The sequence below is a fragment of the Daldinia caldariorum genome, assembly GCF_022478825.1.
Source record: "Daldinia caldariorum strain CBS 122874 unplaced genomic scaffold F4812scaffold_1, whole genome shotgun sequence".
NCBI lineage: Eukaryota > Fungi > Ascomycota > Sordariomycetes > Xylariales > Hypoxylaceae > Daldinia > Daldinia caldariorum.
This window is the reverse complement of record NW_025953037.1, coordinates 1,094,831-1,117,501: the sequence shown is the minus strand read 5'-3', so window position 1 is coordinate 1,117,501 and position 22,671 is coordinate 1,094,831. Positions and strand designations below refer to the sequence as shown.

At 48.7% G+C, this 22,671-nt stretch overlaps 7 protein-coding genes across 7 annotated transcripts; 3 read left to right on the top strand and 4 right to left on the bottom strand.

Moving 5' to 3' along the window:
• Nucleotides 1–1,170: 1,170 nt before the first annotated feature.
• On the bottom strand, nt 1,171–3,210 carry F4812DRAFT_454241 (uncharacterized protein; the record flags this gene model as incomplete). Its single annotated transcript, XM_047936613.1, has 3 exons — nt 1,171–1,191; nt 1,274–2,784; nt 2,844–3,210. 3 exons carry the CDS (start codon nt 3,208–3,210, stop codon nt 1,171–1,173), a joined length of 1,899 nt encoding a protein of 632 aa, XP_047794741.1.
• Nucleotides 3,211–7,118: 3,908 nt separating this feature from the next.
• F4812DRAFT_12358 (uncharacterized protein) lies at nt 7,119–7,866 on the top strand. Its single transcript, XM_047929481.1, has one exon. It carries the CDS (start codon nt 7,298–7,300, stop codon nt 7,673–7,675), a length of 378 nt encoding a protein of 125 aa, XP_047794740.1. The 5' UTR covers nt 7,119–7,297; the 3' UTR covers nt 7,676–7,866.
• A 1,620-nt stretch (nt 7,867–9,486) lies between these two features.
• Nucleotides 9,487–11,496, top strand: F4812DRAFT_408831 (Lipoyl synthase). The gene has a single exon (XM_047932391.1). It carries the CDS (start codon nt 9,718–9,720, stop codon nt 10,978–10,980), a length of 1,263 nt encoding a protein of 420 aa, XP_047794739.1. The 5' UTR covers nt 9,487–9,717; the 3' UTR covers nt 10,981–11,496.
• An 8-nt stretch (nt 11,497–11,504) lies between these two features.
• On the top strand, nt 11,505–13,075 carry F4812DRAFT_464534 (uncharacterized protein). The gene is made up of 3 exons (XM_047938350.1): nt 11,505–12,065; nt 12,212–12,781; nt 12,876–13,075. The coding sequence occupies exons 1-3, from the start codon at nt 11,771–11,773 to the stop codon at nt 13,007–13,009; spliced, it is 999 nt and encodes a 332-aa protein (XP_047794738.1). The 5' UTR covers nt 11,505–11,770; the 3' UTR covers nt 13,010–13,075.
• Nucleotides 13,076–13,148: 73 nt separating this feature from the next.
• Nucleotides 13,149–14,138, bottom strand: F4812DRAFT_464530 (uncharacterized protein). The gene has a single exon (XM_047938349.1). It carries the CDS (start codon nt 14,101–14,103, stop codon nt 13,165–13,167), a length of 939 nt encoding a protein of 312 aa, XP_047794737.1. The 5' UTR covers nt 14,104–14,138; the 3' UTR covers nt 13,149–13,164.
• A 1,095-nt stretch (nt 14,139–15,233) lies between these two features.
• Nucleotides 15,234–16,499, bottom strand: F4812DRAFT_454236 (ATP12-domain-containing protein; the record flags this gene model as incomplete). Its single annotated transcript, XM_047936612.1, has 1 exon — nt 15,234–16,499. The coding sequence occupies one exon, from the start codon at nt 16,497–16,499 to the stop codon at nt 15,234–15,236; it is 1,266 nt and encodes a 421-aa protein (XP_047794736.1).
• Nucleotides 16,500–17,342: 843 nt separating this feature from the next.
• F4812DRAFT_454235 (uncharacterized protein) lies at nt 17,343–20,799 on the bottom strand (the record flags this gene model as incomplete). The annotated part of the gene is made up of 2 exons (XM_047936611.1): nt 17,343–20,478; nt 20,585–20,799. 2 exons carry the CDS (start codon nt 20,797–20,799, stop codon nt 17,343–17,345), a joined length of 3,351 nt encoding a protein of 1,116 aa, XP_047794735.1.
• Between the last annotated feature and the right edge of the window lie 1,872 nt (nt 20,800–22,671).

Genomic DNA, 22,671 nt, shown 5'->3' with positions numbered 1-22,671 from the left:
ACAGCTGGCATTCAACCGAGTTCTGTCAACCATAGGTATGGTTACAATCCCTTCTTTTGGGTCCATGGTAGCCTACGTCTTAGCTAGAAGGTACCTACCTTCTAGCTGCCAGACTTCTTCAGGTTTATATCAGAAAGAAAGCGCCCAATAGATGTCAATATCTTTAAAAAGATTTATGGTTTGATCAGTGTTACTCTATGTAACTAACCACAACACTCGATAGGTTTAGTTAAGCTGTTCCCTGTTATCATCAAGTCTTTCCGTAAAGGGGATAAGTCCATCGTCAAACTTGTCGAAGTGTTAGCTACTGCCCTCCTAGGTTCTCACGATGGTTGTCATACGTAGAGTGGATACTAGAAACAGCAGCGATGTGGTAGAAGTGATCCATTAACGGTTGCCCTTGATATACTGTTACCCTGTAAATCTAACCCCGGCCCATACTATGCTGCTCCTATGTACCCCCTGACATGCTGAACAGGAGGCGAGGCCTCCCGAGACTAGGTAGATAGATACTCTCACTCGTACCGTATGAAAGATCCTGATACCAGGCAAAAGGTAGCTGACGAGAGTAAAGTACTCGCTACTTAGAATCGAATATCTTGATCATGACGATAGGAGTAAATAGGGGCTAACTAGTCTAACTGCTGACTGCTAAAGAAAATCAAGTAATAGGGAGTGAGAATAAGCGAGTGTTAAATTCAAAGCAGTATACTAGGTGTTTTTTAAGAGCTACATACCTGGCTGGCTAGAAGAGCTTCTTGAACATTCCTGCGTCATCCAAAGCCTCTGACCAAGAAGACTTTAGGCTTATAGATATGGCATCACATGTCTAAGATACACGCGATGGTCTTTGGGGTAAGGCTTAGGGACTCCCTGCACCAGTTTAATCAAATGCCTTGAAGAACTCCTTACTGAAACAGGAATAGCAGGTACCTATGTGTATCTTGGATAAGTATTATTGACGGTTAAGTCTTATAAATTATACTTGGTGAATCTATGTAGGCCCTGAGGTTAGTATCATTCTCTATCGAAGTTCATATAATCAGAGAAGGGTTAAACTGCCCGTAAGCACAACTGACATTCTCTATACCTTAGGTACCTAGGTAGATAAGCTTGTGATGAGAAAAATCATGCCTACTAGAGGTAGGTAGTCTCGCTCCTACCTGGATACTACGTACCGTTACCCCATGACTATTGGTTGCATGAAGATTTTCACCACAGCATCGCCGTTAGCAATGTATACGCACCCATCTCTACCCGTGTTATGCTCTACCTCACCTTCAAGCAACTCTGCGTCAACAAATAGGTCCTCCCGCCCGTGTCGCAGTTCCTCAACTTCCTCGGGTGACAATAACTCGACAGTATACGAAAGTTTCTTCCGATGTCTATCTGGTGACTCTGGGCTTGAACTCTCCGCATATTCGATCTGTACATCCAAGGGACCTGCTTTGTATAGTGAAGAGGTCTTCCCCATCCTAATCTCTCTCGACTTGGTACGGCCCAGCTCAAGTGTCAAGCTGCTCTGTATGGGGTTCGAAGTCTCTGCTACGCTTATTCCGTCCAGTTTCTCCGTGCTTTCCCTCGTGTGAACTGGTGAAGCGTCAGAGGTTCTCCCATCCATTTCTGTCGCTATTTCCTTACCCTTTCCATTACCAACCGACGTCGACTCATGGACTAATACCTCGGCGGGAAGCACAGGTTCATGAGGATCCTGTTCAATAATGCTTGAAGTATCCAGAGCGTCAGGAGAAGATGTCACAATGTGCAATGTCGAGCGTGACCATTGCAGTGAAAGCAAAGTACTCTCATTCGGAGTGAGATACGTGGTCCTCTTCCCTCTCCTAAATAGCGTTTTCAAACCTATGCTAATATGACCCCGAAGACGGGTACTGTATCTCGTCGCCAAATTGCGATATTCATGTTCGTTCCGGGCCGGTAGTTGCCAGCCCGGGTATATCCTCCCATGGCACCTTGGCGTGTGTATCTTCTCATACATGAGGATAAATTCATTGCATAGCCAACAGGCGTCTTTGCTTGAGCATACCACTCGAGGTAATAGCGCGTCAGGTCGCATGTAGAATTCGCAGTAATAGAGGAGCTGGATCTCTGCATGGATTTTTGCTTCCTGCATGGTTTTCCGTACCTGTCCAGTAAATTGTCTGTCTGCTTGATCTTTATCAATTTTCAATAATTGACAGACTAGTTCCAGATTCTTTTTCTCCTTGGCCCCGTCGACTGGTGAAATAGCCGTTTGAAGATCTGATGTAGAGTCAATACCGAAGTCTCTATTGAACGACTCTGGGGATAATTGGACAGGCACAAGATGCATTTTTCGGGTTAGAGGAATCTTTTTAGCCGTGCGATATAGGAACCTCGCTGCTTCACGGTATCGGGCAACTTTTTTAATTGTATTAATGAGATGAGCCCTGGAGCTCGGATTCATTTCTTTGCTAGGTATGGTGTTGATTAAATCATGGAAGTTTTCAACTTGTCCAAGATGGCGGATGCCCTTAATTAGTTCCTCCAGCTCAGGTTGCCTTCGATGTTTGATCCAAGAGTCGGCGAGCTTCACCACTTCTTTTGTTCTATCAATAAATGAGTAAAGACCAGCGCTCTTGTACGCCGCACTTCTTCCAAAGTATCCAAGTGTATCTTGGAGATCTTCTTTGACTGGCCGTCTCTGATTATTGCGACTTCGAATCAGACCTAAGCGGGAAAGGATTCGAGCTGAACACATAGAAACAATGGCTCCGAAAACCTTGTTTTCTATGGCTAATGAGCCATCTAAACCAACGTAATTAGTAAGATCATATATGAGTTGCATATTTACTTTGACTTAATACCATCCGCATCAGCAAGGAGAGAAAATATCTCCTTAAATCCTTTCTTCAATTTTTCAAGAACGCAAGAGTTACTGTTGCATTTATGTTGATTTACAGCAAGCAAGACGTTCAAGTAGGCACCGCCGGCTCCCTCTTCCAAGCATACTGCTGGTATATTGTTACTGTCGTCCTTTGGGTACGCAAGGAAAGCGAGCGTACTACAAAGGCTGCGCTCAACTTCGAAAGGTAAAGTGTAGTGTATCGAGCGACGTTGAACATCTGTCACTGGGTTGGAGAACGGCTGAACAGGAATTGGATGGAGGAAATGGAGCGCCGCGATGCTTTCAGCACAGCTTTTGGTTGGGTGACACAACTCTGGAGACGCCATTTCTGAGCTCGAACCTTTCTGCTATAAGGTTAAAGTTCTCAACAACTCAATGCCAACATCTAGTTATGTTGTCTGTACCGGATAATTATTCGTTTCCCTACGCGTAGAAATGTTGTTTAAATGCTTCTGGTGTCTGTCACCGGTCAGATTCTACGACCGGTCGCCCGCATAATGGTCACCGTTTCCCCTCCTGAGTGTCGAACACGCTTTACGGTGATTGGTGGCCTCATGAGTGGCTGCGACGGAATGCCATTCTGACATATTTTGTTGGGCTGTGCTTAGAATACCCATTAAACGCAATTCCTGCCAACATTGTAGTTGATGCTGAGTTGATGCTGGAACGGAATAAGGAGAGACACTGCAATGTTGTAAGTAGATACTTATACGCCTCACCTGACGGGAAGCTTCACTTACAGATTCTCGACGTATTTTTGAGATTCGTTAACATAAATGACTAGCATAAGCACACCTACCTAGTGTTCAAACATCAGAAATGATGAGTTAGATACCAAAGACATTCAAGTTCTTGACTGCTGCAAACGCTTTTTCATTACGCGCACGATGCAAATACCCGAGATTTATCTGCTGTAGGACTACCTAGTGGGATAGCTTATGCTTTCCGCGGCGATTCGAAGTGGCGTACCTTGAGATAAAAGACACCTGGAATATTATGAAAATATAGTTCTTCACTAGAAGTAGTAACTATGTTAGTTTCGTGTGATGCTGGAAATTGAGAAGCCTCTTGACGTGAGGTTTCACTCCTAACTCTGACGAGCAGCTTTGCCCTTCTGTCGTCTCGGAAACTACCCCTAAGGCCCATCTGCTACATATACTACCTAGACGCTAAAGAGGAGAGACAATCCATGGTGTCCAAGGTAGTCGAAACATAAGAGGTAAATTAATAGCTTGCTTCATTAATAATAATAATAGTAATAATAATCATTTCGGCATCCTTTCAACCTAAATGTATTTGGAGAAAGCTGCGAGCTAAAAGTGTTCGGGATTTTGACGAGTTTTCATCCAGAGAAGGGATATCAAGAAGTGGGAGAACGTTCAAAGAAGCATATGATGGAGCACACTAGACAGATCCTACTTTCCGAAGATGACGATGATCTGCGACAAGCTGAGGTGACGAATCGGCAATTTGACAATCTATTGTAAGGCTGTCGGCCCGCGAAATCTGATTCGAGTCCACTCTTTTATGCACGACACCGTCTGGAACAGACGACAAACGAAGATTCGAAATCGGTAAGCTTCACAGAGTGGTAATTATCAAGAAAGCCATTTATCCCACGTCATTATCCATGCAATGCTCAGTTTGCGCTGAAACATCGGATTTGCGACAGCGAGCAAACTGCCTGTGAGCTTCATAAACCACTCGGTAATTGCATTTTGGATGGGCGAGTTTGACGACCTAGAGATTTGCTTCTGGAAACGGCTGTCGTCTCACTGGGATCATTCATGTTTCTGAATCTCTTCAGTTTTTTTTAAGGGGTTCTTCTTCTGGCAAAATCGCGCTTGGCAGAAGGAACCGTAATCGCAACGGCAAAGGTGTAAAGAGTAGGTGAGCGAACCGGCTATGGAGCTATGGCCCCTGAAAATGGGAATAATGGAAATAAATCCTCAACTATAGGACATGCTTCTGAGGTTATCGTGAAAATAAATTACTAGGGCTACCCATGATGATTTTGATGGTGAGACTTGCTGGGGGACCTTTTTTTTGGCTGAAATAAACGGGACAGCTCAAAATTCGCCGAGACGGGTGAGTTTGTGTCGGTGAGCTGTATGTACTATAGTACGATATGGAGTACACCAAGACAAAGGGAGCAAGGGGTAGAGTAGGCCCGGGAGAAGGAAAAAAAAAAAAAAAGCCCTCAGCTCATGATGACCACCGACACCGCAGTATTGGTCAGAGGTCCCACAGGATGCACCGCGTGGAACCCTATGATAGGTTGTAGATGTACCAGTCCCGACCTGGGAAACGGCTCGAAGTCTAGGCGCATCTTCTAGTAACAAGCCGAAGTTGACGTGGTGCATTGTTGTTCGCAACACATGTCAATGGGCTAACAGCTTACTAGATGTTAGGTTCAAATTTACTGCTGTAGGTATTTCCACGTCGCAGTTCGGAGTTGGGTACGAAAGATGATCCGTTAGGTTAGGTACCTAGGTACCTAGAGAGGTATGCAATTACCTAAAGTATACACTGAATAGATAAAGTAGCCCGAGAGTATTCCGTAAAATCAATTTAAATATGTAAGCAAAAGGGACGATAGCGTCATCGCAATCGCAATCGCAATTGTTAAATGATGGATTTCCCGTATCTGCCATTATCTAAGGCAGATCTTCTCCGCAAAATCTTGAAGCCATTGAATAGTGTCTCTTGGAGAAGATCAACTCGGACCAGTCTGGGGCAAAATTGAATTTTGACAGAAATCTTTTGACAGAAATCTCATTCGGGTTTAGTCAGGAACGGAAGAGAACCTAAATATGCAGGTACCAAGCGTGACAGCCAATCAGGTCAAGCAGGTAATGTAATACGTCCTGCACGAACCCCGGTCAAGCAGAAATTATGCAATCTTAGTAACATTTATGAAGACCCCTCGAGCATTGGGGGATTGGATGATGCCCTGGGATCAGTTAGTTAGATGCTGCCAACAGCAGCAGTCTAGCTGATGAGGGAATAAATTTCTGTCCAACGTACCTAAAGGAGCGGACCTGTTAAAGGAGGAAGACACGACTGACCTACTTAATCAAAAATAGCCGTCGTCAAAAGGATCCTAATAAATTATCACACCCATAAAACCCACCAAATCTTTTCGAGTTCTCGACGCTATTATATCTACTAAACCTCATCTCATATGCGCTATGCCATGTGTATACAAGTCTACGATAACATGATGAGAAAGAACATGGATGACCCAAATTGGGCACAGACGTTGGTAGGTTCCCTACTTCTTTGGATGATGGACTACAAATCGTACAGGGGATGCATAATACTGGTAGGAGCACTAGCAGACTAGCCAAATAACCTTTGCGCTAGGTCTCCAAGCGAGCCATGCTCATTCCCGTCCCTTTTGCCAGAGGTACCTAGGTATGTAATTTCCGTTGCCCTGTGCAATCGGAGGATGAGATCCGCAATCCGTCGGTCGTTGAATCGTACCTAACCTGGAGGTCACGATCTAGGTACCCAGACCTCAGAAGGTGGTACCTAGGTAATTGTATTGTATCGTACAACGCTTCCCCTTACGCCTCTTATTGAATTTGTCTCTAATATATTTAGTATCAGCATGTATATTCTTAGACATTGATCCCTTTGTTATATTAGCTACTTGTATATGTATGTCTAGATCCCGGATCGATGCAGCTTTGAATTGCATAGATAATAGAGGTAGGTACCTACTATGTTAGGTAAGGTAGTAGTAAAAAATGTCCTTTATTGTCAACTTACAATTCCTCTGTGCGTAGCTCTTTGACGAGCGCGTGCCCAGGCTAGCACAATGACCTAATATATGTACAAATAGACAACCTACCATACAAGCTGACAAGGCAGTCGAGAATAATGGGGATCGACAACTATTGATGATTGGTGCATATTGACGCTTTGCTGGCCTTATATCCCCAGGGGTCCCTAGCCGACTAGCGGAGACTAGCGTACAAAATAGGCGTAGCACTAACTCGTACCCCTGCTTTGATTGAATCGATTCTCTATCGCCCATTAATCTCGCCATTTGCGCGCAACAAGGATCGTGGCTTCCCGCCCGCTTTCCTTTGACCACACCCTTTTCCCTCACTCCTTCATTAAACTACCTGATACCCTCACTCTCGCCCTCTCACTCTTTTCGCAAGTTCAACTTCTCCCGCGCGCTCATTTCATCCAACTCACAGGGCTTCGTTGGCAGAGTCCATCTCACGATATCACGAATATTTGTCTTAACCGACCTCCGAGTAGCGAATATTCACTTCACTACTACTAACCATCCTTTAAATCATACATACATATCTCATCGCATTGATATTAGTATCTACGATTTTGTAACGAGAAACGCACTGGATTTCCGAAAGCTATTTAGAACTGGAGTATATCAAAATGCAGATCTCAGCTATTCTCGCAACCGCGCTGCTGCCCCTGCTGGCGGTAGCAGAGACTTCTACCACCACGTCTACCATGACGATGACAAAGTACATCACAATTAAGAAGGTTGCGACTTCAAGTGTCTTCACTTCGTTTAGCGCAAACTCGACTTCCTTCTACTTGCCTACCGGCACTATTTCTTCTTATATTTCCTCTTCGACTGTTGCTCTTCCGACGACGACAACGACGACCACCGGCTCTGATGGTACGCCCACAACTGTTGTGCCCACTGTCAGCCCTACTATCGACAATAACGACAGCGGCGCGTCGCATGGTTCTGCACCCATGGCGCTTGCTGGTCTGGCTGGTATTATCGTCGCCGCGCTGATGTAAATCTGCACCGCGATGCGATGCGCAACTTCGCCGCACGAGCGGCGAAAGGGATACGACGAAAGCAAATTTCACGACGTCTATTTTAAATGTTCGATATGAGCGCCATTCACTTCATTTCTTTTGTCAAAAATCAGCACTCCTCGTTTTCAGCGCTATCTGGTCACGCTACGCGACAAGGCAACGGATTGCGAAATGGTTAGTGGCAGCAACCAGCCGCGAAGCCTAAAAGTCTCGTTGACCATCGCCTATCCCTCTCCAGTCTCGGCCATTTATCACGAATGAAACACCATTTCTCCTCATCGCTTCTTCTCGACCTTTCTTTTGGTGCGGAGCGTTTGGTGCCGCTTTTATGTCTTTTCGTAAATCCCCCTTAATGTATCAATGGACCGGCAACATGTATGCTCGACGAACATGTTATATCGCACACACGCTCGCATCGCCGATTGTGATGATCGTTCTATTACGTCTTTCTCTTCCCAGGCGGATGGACTTGCAGACCCCGAAGGAACTGGCCTTATCCTTCTACCGCACACATTTATCACCATTCACTACCTTCCGATACCCCTTGTCGGCTTCGGGGCTGGTTATAGTTCTGCAAGATCTTACATACTCCTATGTGCCACTTGGACGTTGGTTTGGGAACGAGGCAGGCCGCCCGAGATCGAGAATGCGTTGCTGGCTGGACTTGCATCTTCACTTCAAAAACAATACCCATTTTTTTACGTTCTATCACGGAGTTCGGTTATGAGCCACGAGATAGGAGCTACGGAGGCACCTTCATACCCTTTGATTTTTATCTTTTTACTTTCTTCTGCCTTCGTATTGTCTTGAGATACCCCGTTGTTGAACTCTCGCCGAGCGAGAACGGCCCGAGGTGGAATTGCGGACGAGGAGGAAATGGTTTTTTTATCATCTGAAAACATCGTATATTCACCCCATGTGAAGAGGTCTGCTGATCTTTGACTCTTATCTTACCAAAATAAAAAAACGTTTTACACCTTGCGTGTTGTCGCTTCAGGATTTCCCTCTGGTGCTTGGAAAAGGAAAAGGGGCTGCTAGCTCAGCGCATTGCGCGGAAGAGAAAAACGCTACCAAAATCTAGCTCAATATAATCTTTGAAGCCATTTTGTCCTCACGCTTTATATAATGTGATATGAATATTTCGCGCTGAGTAGCTACGGCTGCGACTTATTGTTACCTGTATATATTAATTTTTATCGTGATCAAAACCTCATTGGCATCTATTTATCTCAGGTACATATTTCAATATGGTAAAGGAGACAACCAATGGCTAGAATTACTATACCATTCACGATTCAATTGCCTATTTTCCGTCCTTTTAACTTACAACATCAAGTAAACAGTTTAGAGCGCGTTTGCACCTTTGAAAGTGCTAAATCCCTAACCTAGCATAATACACACCACACCCTACAACTCACTTGATAGCAACATTATAAGCCACCTTGTGGATGGGCATTTATGGATTTTATTAAAATCAAGGAGTTAATCGTTGACCTCTACCTCTTGCATACCTAGGTACCTATATAATGCGGAGTTGGCTGTTAAAGTCTTTCCAGCTAACAATTCTACCTACTTATATACTTAGGTATGTATATCTTATAATTCTTCTTAATAAACTACTACAATGACTTCCTAATCTGTAAATGACGACATTGATGATTGGCGGACGTCAAAGCACTAAAAGAGAGCTAAGACGACCCTGATTTTCTCTCAGTTGGTGCCAGCTGCATCCTCCGATAAAGGATAAGGATAAGCGGCAATAGCCTCCGGTCCTAACCGATCCGGCGGGTGGGATTTACAACCAATAGCGGGGACCTTAAAAAAAGTTGGGGATTTCTAATTGTAATCAATCGATATCGTCGCTTTATTTTATCTCAACTTTCCTACCTTAGGTACCTCCTACCTACCTACCTATTTAATTTCTTATTTTATCCGTCAACACCAGCCCTGTGTGAAGTCTCTCTCTCGTGGGCCGACATAGTGATTTGTTATTGTTATTGTTATTGACATTGTTGTCGACCATGGCATCTTCGTCGACCTCGTTGAACCGCCTGCGTGCGCCTGTCCAGCGTGCTATTTCGAGGGCTTCTCGGAATACTTCTCGTTCTTACGCCACAGTCCCAACGAATACCCCGGACCAAGCTCTCCCCACCTCCAGCCAGCCATCCCGACGTCCGACATACTTCAAAAACACGACAGTAGCTTCGTTCGACGAGTTCCTCCCCGGTTCGTCTTCGTCCCCTCTACCCGCTAGCGATGCGTACGAGCTGCGCACCGCCGAGGTCGGGCCCGCGTCGAACCGGCGCACTATCACCCGGCTGCCCGAGTGGCTCAAGACGCCGATCCCCGCGGGCAACGACAACTACAAGAAGATCAAGTCGGACCTTCGCGGGCTGGGCCTGCACACGGTGTGCGAGGAGGCCCGGTGCCCGAACATCTCGGAGTGCTGGGGCGGCAGCAACAAGAACGCGGCCACCGCCACCATCATGCTTATGGGCGACACCTGCACGCGCGGCTGCCGCTTCTGCTCCGTCAAGACTAGCCGCGCCCCGCCGCCCCTCGACCCCCACGAACCCGAGAATACGGCCGAGGCCCTCGCCCGCTGGGGCCTCGGCTACGTCGTCCTGACAACCGTCAACCGCGACGACCTGGCCGACGGCGGCGCGCACCACTTCGCGGAGACGATCCGCAAGATCAAGGCCAAGAAGCCGAGCCTGCTCGTCGAGGCCCTGACGAGCGACTTCTGGGGCAACCTGGACTCGGTCGCGGTCGTGGCCGAGAGCGGGCTCGACGTGTACGCGCACAACGTCGAGACCGTCGAGGGCCTGACGCCGTACGTGCGGGACCGCCGGGCGACCTTCAAGACGAGCCTGCAGGTGCTCGAGCACGTAAAGAAGGTGCGGGGCCGGGACGGCATCATCACGAAGACGAGCATGATGCTGGGGCTCGGCGAGCAGGAGCGCGAGATCATGGACGCGCTGGAGCAGCTGCGCAAGGCCGACGTGGACGTGGTGACGTTCGGCCAGTACATGCGGCCGACGAAGCGCCACCTCAAGGTCGAGAAGTACGTGACGCCCGAGGAGTTCGAGATGTGGCGGCAGCGCGCGCTCGACATGGGCTTCCTGTACGTCGCCAGCGGCCCCTTGGTCAGGAGCAGTTACAAGGCCGGCGAGGCCTTTATCGAGAACGTCCTGAGGAAGCGGGCCGGCGAGAAGGGCACCGCGGCGGGCGTGGATGGTAAATTAGGGACGGCGGTGGCTATGGAAGATACGAAGGCTGCGTGAAGGCACTCGCTCGCTTGCTTGCTTTAGGTACCTTATATTAAATCGGGCTCACTAAACTAACTACTTCAACGTGTACATATATCATATATAATGAAACTGCCCGCACCAACAGCGTACAGCATAGGTGGCGCGGACTCGGCGTATTAGAAGGGATAAGCTCTTTTTTATTTTTTAAGGACAGAAAAAGATGGGGTGGGGATTCGGCATTGGGCATTTCTTGTAGATTCAACTAACATAGTCGTATGTAGCCTTATTCAACTAGGACACATGAGCGACTAAGCCAATCGATAACGATATTCGACACTCGTTCTTGTGTGATGGAACCGTTCAATTGTTTCTATTGATCGTCAAATAACAACCCCCTTAGTTTCTTTAATAACATCAGATTACTCATGGTATACATGCCTTGTATGTCAACTTATCCGGCAACTTGCCTGCAACCAACATATGTACATGAGTAATAGCCTCGGGAGGGGATATGGTAGGTATTCGCCAAGTGAGCGGGTTAGAATTTGGGGAATCTGCGTCTCCTCCTCGATCCGCATATGTCTCATGGTCAACATGACATCAAGGAGCAGACGTCATTGGATAGCACAACGTCACTCAGACACTCCCCCAATGCCGTTGTAGCATATTGTATTGTACATCGTGGCTGTCGATCGCCACCTCTACTTCCGGGGTAAAGTGCTCTAGATATATACCTTACTCTCTTGCAAAACCCATCAAGACATATCCCCCCCCCCAACAAAAACAATATAGGTACCTAAAGTACCTAACCAACCTACCAACAATGACGGAACACAAATCCCCTATGGATCTCAAATTCGACGAGCTCCCAGATCCCAGACGCGTTTGGGTCGGGAAACCGGGAAGCCGCGAAGAAGGCCTCGGACGACTAGCGCTGCTGACGGAAGACCGCGTGCGCCGGGCGGCGGCGCAGGAGATCCGCACGGGCCGGCGCGTCGGGCTGAACTGGGACGTGCGGAAGCTGGAGTTCCCGAATCTGGGGAGATCGCCGTGTCGCCACCAGATAGTGCCGATCCTAGGGGGCGTTGCGTTCGACGATGTTTATACGATGAATCCTCGTAAGTACATACATATATACCTACCTCCTAACCTAACCTAACCTACATACCGAGGGGCACGTACCTATCAAGGTAGGTTAGTTAGGTAGGTACCTAGATAGGTAAGTATTTTCGAATAGCGGAGGGACCTAACGATATAATCTTAGAGCAAAGCAGTCAATGGGACGGTCTCCGCCACTGGAGCGCGAAACAGTCCGGTCCTCCAGCCGACCAGCAGGAGCAGGAAGGCGAACGCGTATTCTACGGCGGAACAACCAAAGACGAAATCCTCGACCGGTCGAGCGACCGCATCGGCACGCAGCACTGGGCGCGCGAGGGGATCACGGGCCGCGGCGTGCTGATCGACTACGCGCGCTGGGCGGCGCGGCGCGGCATCCGGTACTCCGCGTTCTCGACGCACGCCGTCACGCTGCGGGACATGCAGGACATAGCCCGCGAGCACGACCTCGCGTTCGAGCGCGGGGACATCCTGCTCGTGCGGAGCGGCGCGATACGAGAGTGGGAGCACGGGATGGATACTGCGGCAAAGACGGCGTACGCGGCGTCGCGCGCCCCGGAACACGCCGGCGTGGAGGCTACTGCGGAGGTGCTGCGGTGGCTGTGGGATACCGGGTTCGCGGCGGTGGCGGGCGACGCGCTGTCGTGGGAGGTGTATCCGCCGCAGAGCGACGTGTTCCTGCACGATGTTCTGCTTGCCGGATGGGGGATGCCTATTGGTAAGTTTTTCGAACTTTTTGCTTTAGGTACCTACCTGTTCTTAATGACGGAATTACCTTCTCTCATCTAACTAAACTAAACTCTGCTGTCCAGGAGAGCTATTTGACTTGGAGAGACTAGCTGAGATCTGCGAGGAGCTGAACCGGTGGTCGTTCTTCTTTACTTCCATGCCGCTTAATATGCCCGGTGGTGTATCGTCGCCGCCGAACGCGCAGGCGATATTCTAAGAGAGGAAAACCTTGACTAACAGCATGCTGCTAGTTAATGGAATGTAAACATGACTATGTTGGCTGGTATTGGTTTTCAAGACTAGGTAAATAACTACTAACCTAGGTAGTTTTAATTACCAGCTCAAGTTCTTACAGCTCCCAGTATTCACTACCTAGATTGGAATCTCCACGACCTGCCCCTTAGCAGGTCCGCTAAAATCCTCAAAACCCGCCGTGACAACATAAATGCTCTTGCCATCCTTAGCCGTCGCAACGCTCGTCGGCCGTACGAGGGCCGTGCTATCGCCTCCGCCGAAGAACAGCTTCTGCTCCCCGGTCACCAAGTCGATCGAAAAAACCTTATTCAGCATCGCCGCGACATAGGCCGTAGGATTCCCACCACCACCACCACCAGGCCGCCGCGCTATATCGAAGTCATCGTAGACGTTACTAGGCCCCGGCGCTCCGGGGATACGCGCGACGATCTCGACGTCCCCCGTCTTGCTGCCGTCCGGGCCGATCGGGACACGGCCGAAGGACCCCTTGGCGGAATTCGCGAAGTACAGGTGCGAGCCGAAGATCTTGAGCCCGTTGACGCCTAGCGGGAACGCGTCGTCGGGCTCCAGGGCCGGGTCGGAGAAGGCCACGTCCACGGCGCCCGTGGCCGTGTCGATGCGGAAGATGCGGCCGCGGATGGAGTCGGCGCTCAGGACGACGTGGGGCCGGGAGGGCAGCGCCGCGAGGCCGTTGAGCATCTCGGTGTCGGGTACCTCGGCGACGGTTTTCACGACTGCGGGCTGGCCGGGCCCCGGGAGGGTGACGGTGTACACCTTCATAGATCCCAGCGTGAACCGGAACGGCTTCTGCTCGCCGCCGGTTACGGTGAAGACGTTGGGGGAATTCGCAACGACTCCGGTTATGCCATTTGCACCGGGGAACTCGGCGACTAGCTCGGGTTTCGGAGCAGCGGCTTTTGGGTCTAGCGAGTAGAGGCGGCCATTTTCGAATGTGCTCAAGAGGAGTGTGCCGTCGGTGCGGACAGTGATGTTCTCGATGAAAGTCTTGCCTTCGTTGAAGATGAAGAGCTCTCGTGATGTTGGTTGGACCGACATTGCTATAGTTCAAGCTTTAGGCTATTAAATGATAATACGAATATTTGTTGTTTGATTAGAAGTCGAAAAGAGAGAGGAGACGGGCATTTTATAATTCAAATACAGGTACATTATGCTGATTTACTCCGTAGCACATAAGTGTTGATATAGATTCCAAGACGGTTAGGCTGGCGTCTAATTCCGCCGTGACGGAGGCATAGGGAGGCAAAATACGGGGTTAAGGACACCACCGAACCATAACAGACTGGAATAATAGAGATCAGACGGTCCGGACGATATGAAATAAATTCCGCCGTTAGAAGCCTCTATATCCGCCCCTTTACCTCCCATTGGTATATAATTGACAACCCCGAGCTTTCCGATAGCAGGGATATTTCTTCCGTTACGGCGGAGTAAGACTACATCAGCCATACTGCACCCAACGGAAGAAAATGATTCACAAAACATGCGTCAGATACTAAAATAAATAAATAAATAAATAAATAATGCCATCGACATAAGGAAACTGTGGACTCGGGCCATAGTGTTCCTCGTGGCCGAAAGAGAGTACTGCATAACTCCGACTCGTGGTCTTCCGTATGTGTGCGCCCGCAATTGCAAACCACATTGTATAGGTACCTCTTTGAAGAGCGGTAGATATGTGTACTATCAGTTACCTCCCAATCATGTCAATCAACAACATGTATACAAGAAGATAACCTATATGGAACTTGCTTATAACCTAAAGAGTCCTAGACGAGCACGTTTATTGCTGCTATATCGCTGTGAAGTAACAAGTAGATAATATATAGTATTGACAATCTATTATTAAGACTACCTACGTAGGTAGATAAACATCGCCAATCGAGCACATTCTCAGAAACGTACCTGATATTAGTTGAATATTTGTATAGGTTTGACACCGAAGATGCGTATTACTTTGCTATAACTGTTGAGGGGAAACGCGAAAGATAGTAGCAAGGATTTTAATCAACGCAAGTACAGCATTGAAAAACATAAGATATGATGCTGATAAGTCCAACAAAAAAAAAAAAAAACAGTTCTTTCATCGTGTGGATAGAGCACATATATTTACAATATACATACATCATGCATACACCTAGTCCTATCCCACCCCCCTCTCACAAAACCTACTTCCTCCCAGCCCCCGTCCCCGTCACAAGCAGCACCACGCTCCCCAACTGCCGTCTAAGATCCTCCTTCTCGACATCGTGCGTATCCTCGACCTCTCCCCACCTCCCCGTCTGCCAATCGACCTCTATACTCGCCAGCCTAGCCGCCTCCTCCACGCCGAACCTCTTCTCGCCGGGTCCCCGTTCGCGTTCCTGTTCCTTCGCACCGACACCCACCGGCCCCTCGCTCCACTCCACCAGCAGCCTCACGGCCCCCAGCAACCCCTTGCCCGCGAGCACCCCGCGCTCGAGCCCCGCCAGCTCCCACGCGCTCAGCCCCGCGATCCACCCCCGCACCACCTGCCGCGTCACCTCCGCGTGCCGCCGCGGCACGATGCTCTCCCCGTCGAGCACCGGCTCGATCTGCACCCCCGGCCACACCCGCCGCGTCAGGTACCCGACGACCTCCTCCGCGGCCCTCTTCTGCCTGTCCCGTAGCGTGTCGCCCCTCCCTTCTTCTTCTTCTCTCGCCGGAGGAGCCCAGCACAACAGCGAGTCCGTGTCTAGGTATCGCAGGAGCATGTTCGCCAGCCCCTCCCGGATAGACGAAGAGGAGGGGGAAGAGGGGGAAGAGGAAACACCAGCACCAGCAGCAGCAGCGTCCTCGTCCGCGATGTCCAGCGCCCGACACACCAGGCTCGTCAGCGGGATCAAGTGCTGGCGCGTGGCCTGCTGCGCGGACACCAGCGCGTCCCACTCGGCGGCTAGCGCGGCGGCGAGCAGGGGCTTGCTGCGGGGCAGGCGCACGACGTGCTTGGAGTCCGGGCGGCGGAGCGGCCGGGCGTCCAGGTGGACCTCGTACGCGCCGTCGACCTCGCGCACGTGCACCTCCTTCCAGAAGCGCTTGCGCAGGAGGTTGGCGTCGCGGGCCTTTCTTCCCGCCGCGGTTAAAGATGACGACGACGACGACGAGGAGGGGGAGGATTGTCGTCTGATCTCCTGCGCTCTCTCCAAGAGCTCCGCTTGTTTCCGCCGCCGCTCGATCCGCGAGGTGGCGCTGTCGACGGCGGGGACGGGGGGCTCGGGAGGCGGGCCGGTGCCGTGGATGGGGGAGACAGTGGCGGGCGCGGGGGGAGTGGTATGGATATTGCGTTGTTGTCGCTGGTGGGTTGTTATTATTAATAAGGGAAGGGTTGTTGTTGTTGCTGCTGCTGCTATTGGCGAAGATTGGAATTGTTGCCGAAGCACCGCCGATTGCAGCGCTATCCGAGTAGGCGGTTTCATCTTGGAATATCTTATAGACACTTGTTTTTTTGGTATATATCTAGGTACTCTCAACAGAGAAAATTGTCAAGGTTATAAGAAGTAAGGTAAGGTAAGGTAAGGTATGGTATGGTTTATGAAATCTATAAACTGCCCTTGACGTCGAGAAGTGGGATTCGCCTTATAGAAATTTACATAAATACGCATAGTCTCTTATCGATTATGCAAGAGCTTTAATGCCCCGGATATGAATTTGACCAATCAGAATCGAACTAGCATTTCCTGAATAGCATATGATAATGATATATAATTATGATATATGATATACTACTGTTTAGAGGTATCTAACACAAACACTTATACACTTAACTATACAATCTACCATCTCTTTTTTTTGTCTAAATTTTTCGCTTTTTTTTCAATTGATATGCTCTTTCGTTCTATCGCTAACCAGCCCAACCACCCCATAACGGATGGTCAATAAAACACCCTCCCCCAAGGAACCCAAATCATCAACCGCTCTGAAAAGAAAAAGTACGAAAGACTGGCGCAAGTTTAAAAAGGAAAAAAAAAGGACGTGTAAGTAGTATATACAAGCAAGTGTTAATCTCAGATAAAGTTGCCCTCGCGCAAGTAGTCTTTTTCCATTATTGCCATTTTCCTCCTCTTTCCATGCTGTCGAAACTCCCCCCTTTGTAACATTCCTCGGTGTTAATGGTATACAACACCTCATCCCGCGCAAACTTGACTCTTCCCCTGAGAATACCATTACGAGATTTCGAGTAAGCCTTCATCTTTTTGTGCACCAAACAAATCTAAATATAGTTAAAACGATACAAATGAGCAACAGTGCAATGTAGACTGTCAGTAGGGGGGCTTTGTCAGATTTCCGAGCGTGTTCAGCTTAGACTTGCTATCGATGCCCTTGAGCATCGCTTGTAAATCCATGCTGGCCGCCCCCGCGTTCGAGAAATGACTTGAAAGAATGCCATCTCCTCCTCGGCTTCTAATGCTCCTCTGAGCCTTCGCTCCATAGTCGTGGATTGAGACCTTGGCAAGCCGCTCAACGTTGATCTCAGGTGGAGGCGACTTCCCCACCAAGTCTGCTGGCAGCGGCGGTACTGGAGGTACGCCTTCATCCTCCGTATCACCTTCCATAGGATGAGAAGTCAGAGGACCTCCCGAGTCTGCCGACGCCTTTCGCTCCCGAGACTTTGACCGCGAACGCGTAAGGCCTGCGTCGTTAGCATCGCCGCCATCTGCCTGGTTCGGATTGAACGAAAGTTCCGATGGTGAATACTCGTAGCTCGCCATGCTATCACTGCTATCACCATCTTCTTGCAACGTCTGGAACGTGGCAGGCCTAGCTACCTCACCGGTTAAAACTGATTTGAGCTGATCAACGGAAGCGACGAGACCTCGACTAGAGGAAGTCCTCCCGGAGCCGTGACTCTGCGCGCTAGAATTCCGTAAAGCAGCGGCATGGCTAGCACGTGAAGCAGGACGCAGGTTATTCTGGCGAGCATAGGCAGATTCTGGTCTGCTGGAGGCGTAGCCGTTAGACGTGAGCCCATTAACGGTAAGATGGTTTCCCTTGGTAGCAGTTGTCCCGGCTTTGGATCCACTAAGAGAAGCCGACTTGCTCTCGGCTTGCAGCGCGAGGATGACAGCCTCTCGGTTCCAATCCGCTAGCATTTCCTCCCTGAACTTGTTCGGTAGCTCGTGTTCCTCGTTGGCCGGTGGTATGGCGCCCATTGTGGAGCCTAGGATTGGGTGAGAGAACGAACGGCCAGGAGACTGAGAGGGGCTAGAGGGAGGAGAGACGGCTCTTTCTTTGTAGCTTGCGCATATGCAGTCAACTAGTCCAACGCGGTCGTCGAGAGGCAACAATGCTTCCGACTCGACTTCGCGCGTGGACACTTTTGGTTTCGTTTTAGGCGAGCCGGGTGCTTCTAAAAGATCTAGTGACGGCGTCGGAACGTGAACACCTTCAATCCAAAAATGCTTGCTTCTCCTCCGGACGATTTCGTTGTGAATCGCTCGGCCGACTGGTGATGCTTCGAACTCGAAGTGTTCACTCAAGGCCCAAAAATAGCCATGGCAAAGGCATCCAAGATGGAATTTCGCTGCAGGTGTTTCTGTTTCTAGAATATCTTCCTGGAGCCGAAAGATCATCGGAACACCGTACCTGGCTGCGTTTACGCCGAGCTTATTGACTAGTTTGGTCAACAAGACGTGGAGAACAGCAATATCCGCCTGGAACTCCACAAACTGCCGAGCACTGTCATATATGGCGAGATGGAGAAGCTGTAAGAAGCGGGATCGAGCAGTCTTAGCAGGCTTATCCCGAGCCGAGGCACTCGAAACAACTCGACGAGCAGTATTAGCTAATGTTGCTTCTCTATTACTCGTTCGTTGTTTCTGGCCCAGGTCGTCTCGCGCTATTAAATCGGAACTGGTCGTTTCCCGGTCAAGCCAGGTGCCAAGAGCGTCAACATACGCCTTTCGGACCTGTCCGTCTGGATCCCGTAGGAGCCAGTGCGTACCCTCCCATACTTGCATAGGCACCTTGTTTCTCGTCAGACTGACGTTTCCGCTAACCTTCGTTTTCGGATTGGCAACGAGAAGGATAGATTTAATTGCACGAAGGGCAGTAGTCTTAGCCACATCTAACGCGAAATAACTGTCAAGATGAGACTGATCATCCGAGACATTGCCGGCGGATACTCCGGGTACACCATCCGTTTTTTCAGGGGTTGGTGACGCGTTTGCTGCCGTGCTTGGGTGAGGCTTAAGACGTAAGAGAATGGTGGAAATCATGTCGGAGATCTGGTCGGCGTAGTACACATGAGTAGCCAGATTCCCAATCGACTGCTGAATTCGAGTCAAAAGTTCTCTATACGGTATCGAGATGTGAGAGAGATCAGTGACCGAAGGAGGTTTCTCGTCTCCCGAAGAAACGTTGCTTCCCCTCGAGCTGCTTGAATATTTCAAAACCCTCTTCATATGTTGTATCAACCCAGTGAGTACGTCCATAACACTCAAGCCGATCAAGTTGATGTCAGAACTCAGTAAAGACCCGATAATGGCGGTGAGTACGATTTGATCTGCCATGTTCTCTTCGGTCGGTGCGGTTCGAAGGAGCGTATCGGTAGTAGTAATCATAATAACATAGCGATCCTGTACCGGTGCCCATCTTGTTGCAAGTTCAAAGATCTTGATTGCCCAGCCACGGCTGCGTCCACTGCCATCTTCGGAGTGTATTACAACCGGCTCCTTCTGCTGAACACGCTCTTTAATGAATTTGAGCAGCGCTGCCGTCGCTCCGTTTATCTGTGCTCTGTTGGGTATGATAAATATCTGCTTCAAGCATTGCATAGCCATAACACCGATATCTTCTTCGGCAAGCTTGTCGATATCGACAGATGTGCCCGAAATGGCTATCGGGTTCGCGTCACCTCCGTTGTCTGCTGTCTTGATAGTGGAAACACTAGTTCTCCGTCGCAGCAGGGCATTGGGATCGTCCTTCTCTTCCCCCTCGACACGCTGTGATAGAGTATTAAGGAATTCTTCGTCATCAGTCCACAGATTCTCGAGGATCATGGGAACTATAACGTCGAGCTGACGTCCGGCGACGGATGATAACGCGTCGGATTCGGCAACGCTCTTGATTGCTTCTAAGCCTGCATTTCTCCATCTCAGGGCAACAGGTTTGCTAGCTGTAGCCTTGTCGGGAACATTCTGAGTTGACGCGAACGCGGCATAAGCACGAACAACTTGTTCATACTGGCGGAGGTAAGCTTGATCGGCAATAAGCGATGAGACATCGTGGTGCTCGCAGAAAGTCCGAAATGTAGGCAGAGACGCCTCTACCATAGTGATGTCATTGGATCGAAGAACGAGGTCTAATATTCGGAGGACATTCTGTGCGAATAAGGGGAGATCTTTGGGGGCTTTTTCGATCAGAGCAGCGAGTATTTGCAGGGTAACCTGGACATTTCTAAACAATGGTCAGTATTATCAGTAAATGTAATGGTTACGACGCATACGTCTAAATCTATTCCGAAATTATTCGCGTTATACTATTACGGGGATGGAGAACATACCCGATGCGCACCCTCCATACATCGCTGGCCGTCTTCTTCTCGAGAAACTGGCCGACTTTTTGGATCTTGGATCGTCGCGATGTGGCGTAGAACAGAAGATAGCTCAGTTCACTTGAATTCGGCTTAACATCGACGGCCCCCTTCGTGGTGCTAGGATAGCACTTAAGAACCAAGACCTGGTGCTTGGGACGACATTTCTGCTGTATGGCATTCATTTCGTCCGATAGTTACGCCAGCAGGCTGGTCAACACGGGAAAGGGGGACTTAAGGTCGGAAACACCGGGGATTTGGTGTGGCCACGAGGAAAAGATTAGCTTTGCATGGGAAAGTGATTTACGGGTTTGGATGTGTAATGTATGTAATATGTGGTGTGGGTGCCAAAGCCAAGTTGGCTTAAAACTGGCGTAAGTTGGACTGAATTGACAGTAGATGGTTGGATAGTTGACGGAGGTGAGGTGTAATGAAAAGGTTGCGTCGTGTCGCTTCTCGTTTCTCGGCCAGGGAAAAAGAAAATTATGGGAATGATTTAGGCATGTATCCTTGTATCCTTGTACCGTCCAGGCAGATCTAATCTGCTGGGTACCTCCCTCCTAGGCTCCTACCTATCAGGAACATTTATTGTAATTAGGTTAGGTTAGGACCTAGGTTAGGTACCTACATAGTATTATACTTACCACATACTAGTGCTTCGTACCTAAATGACAATACCATAACTCCACTTCTGCCCTTGCAACGCTGTAGAAAATGAATGATAGGTGAAATAAAAGAAACGGCCATATGATGGAATAGTTTGGTGATAAAATAATAATAATAAAAAGAGGGATATATGATATAAATGTTGTTATGTTAGGTTATGTCAGGTACAATACATACTAAATGTTGTACCAGGTCACGTATTGAGTCTTGAGTCTTTTGTTCCAGTTTCGTCATCTTGTACACTAAATGCCAATAGGAGAACCGCCCAACAGGTAAACTGCGTCATAATGTGTACATGCAACTATCTGATCTTCGTGACACATGTTAAGTACCTCGGGCCTAGCCTTATGTAAAGTTCAGGGGTCTACGGAAACTAAAATTGTATTAGCAATCGCCCAACTTTAAGCTACGGCTTCTTCTTCTTCTTCTTTTTTTTTTTTTTTAATCCACGAACGATAAAAATTGAGGAGAGGCCATTTTTATACCATCCACCTATTCAGCCATTCAGCCATCCCAAGCCACGGGTGAATTGTTCCCAACGGTAGGGTCACGAGCTTAATAATAATAAAGTCATAAGAATGGGTAACGCGACAAGTAGTTTAATATCTCTCTACCAATAGCCACCTTTCGACCGGCCAGTGTTGGTGCATATTATCAGATGAGAAAAACACCCTACCTTATCTCATTATACCTTACCTACATAGTAGTACTCAGAGCCATTGCTAGGTACCTATTCGGGCATTCAAATCGACTTCGGGAAGCTTTTACCCTACCGCATCTAAGTTACCTAACGTGCTCCCTACCTTCTACTAGCCAATCACGGCAATCGTTAGTAGGTACGTATGACGCGGTGCTTGGATAATGCGACGCCATCTAAAATTGCGGTACGGTTACACCGGCAAGTTGCAGCTGCTAGCGGCTGGTTATTGAGCACTTAGTAGGTAGGTAGGTAGTGAGATGAGAGTATGTGGAAACAAAAAGGTAAAAATGCCTGGACATCTAATTTGTTTCATAAAAGGGGGCTGGAAATAATAACCTTTTATCCATCGAACCGCCAATTACATAAGATGGGGGTAACTTGGATAACGACTCAAACAATAAGTAACTCTTAATCAAGCCGATCAAAGATAGCCCGCTCATACATATCCCAAGTCAAAATGTATTTTTTCGCTATTACTATTAGGTATCAGGTACCTGGGTAAAACTGCTGTTACAATAAGGTAAAGTGATCTAGGTATGAACATTGCATATAAGTCACTGTATACTCTATACTCTTAGGAGTGTAGAAGTAGTATAAAGCGAAGAGAATGTTCTTTTCAAAAAGGAAAAAAAAAAGGTATGGAAGACTTCGCTCATCCTATTTATTCAATTACCGCATACCTGTTCTAATG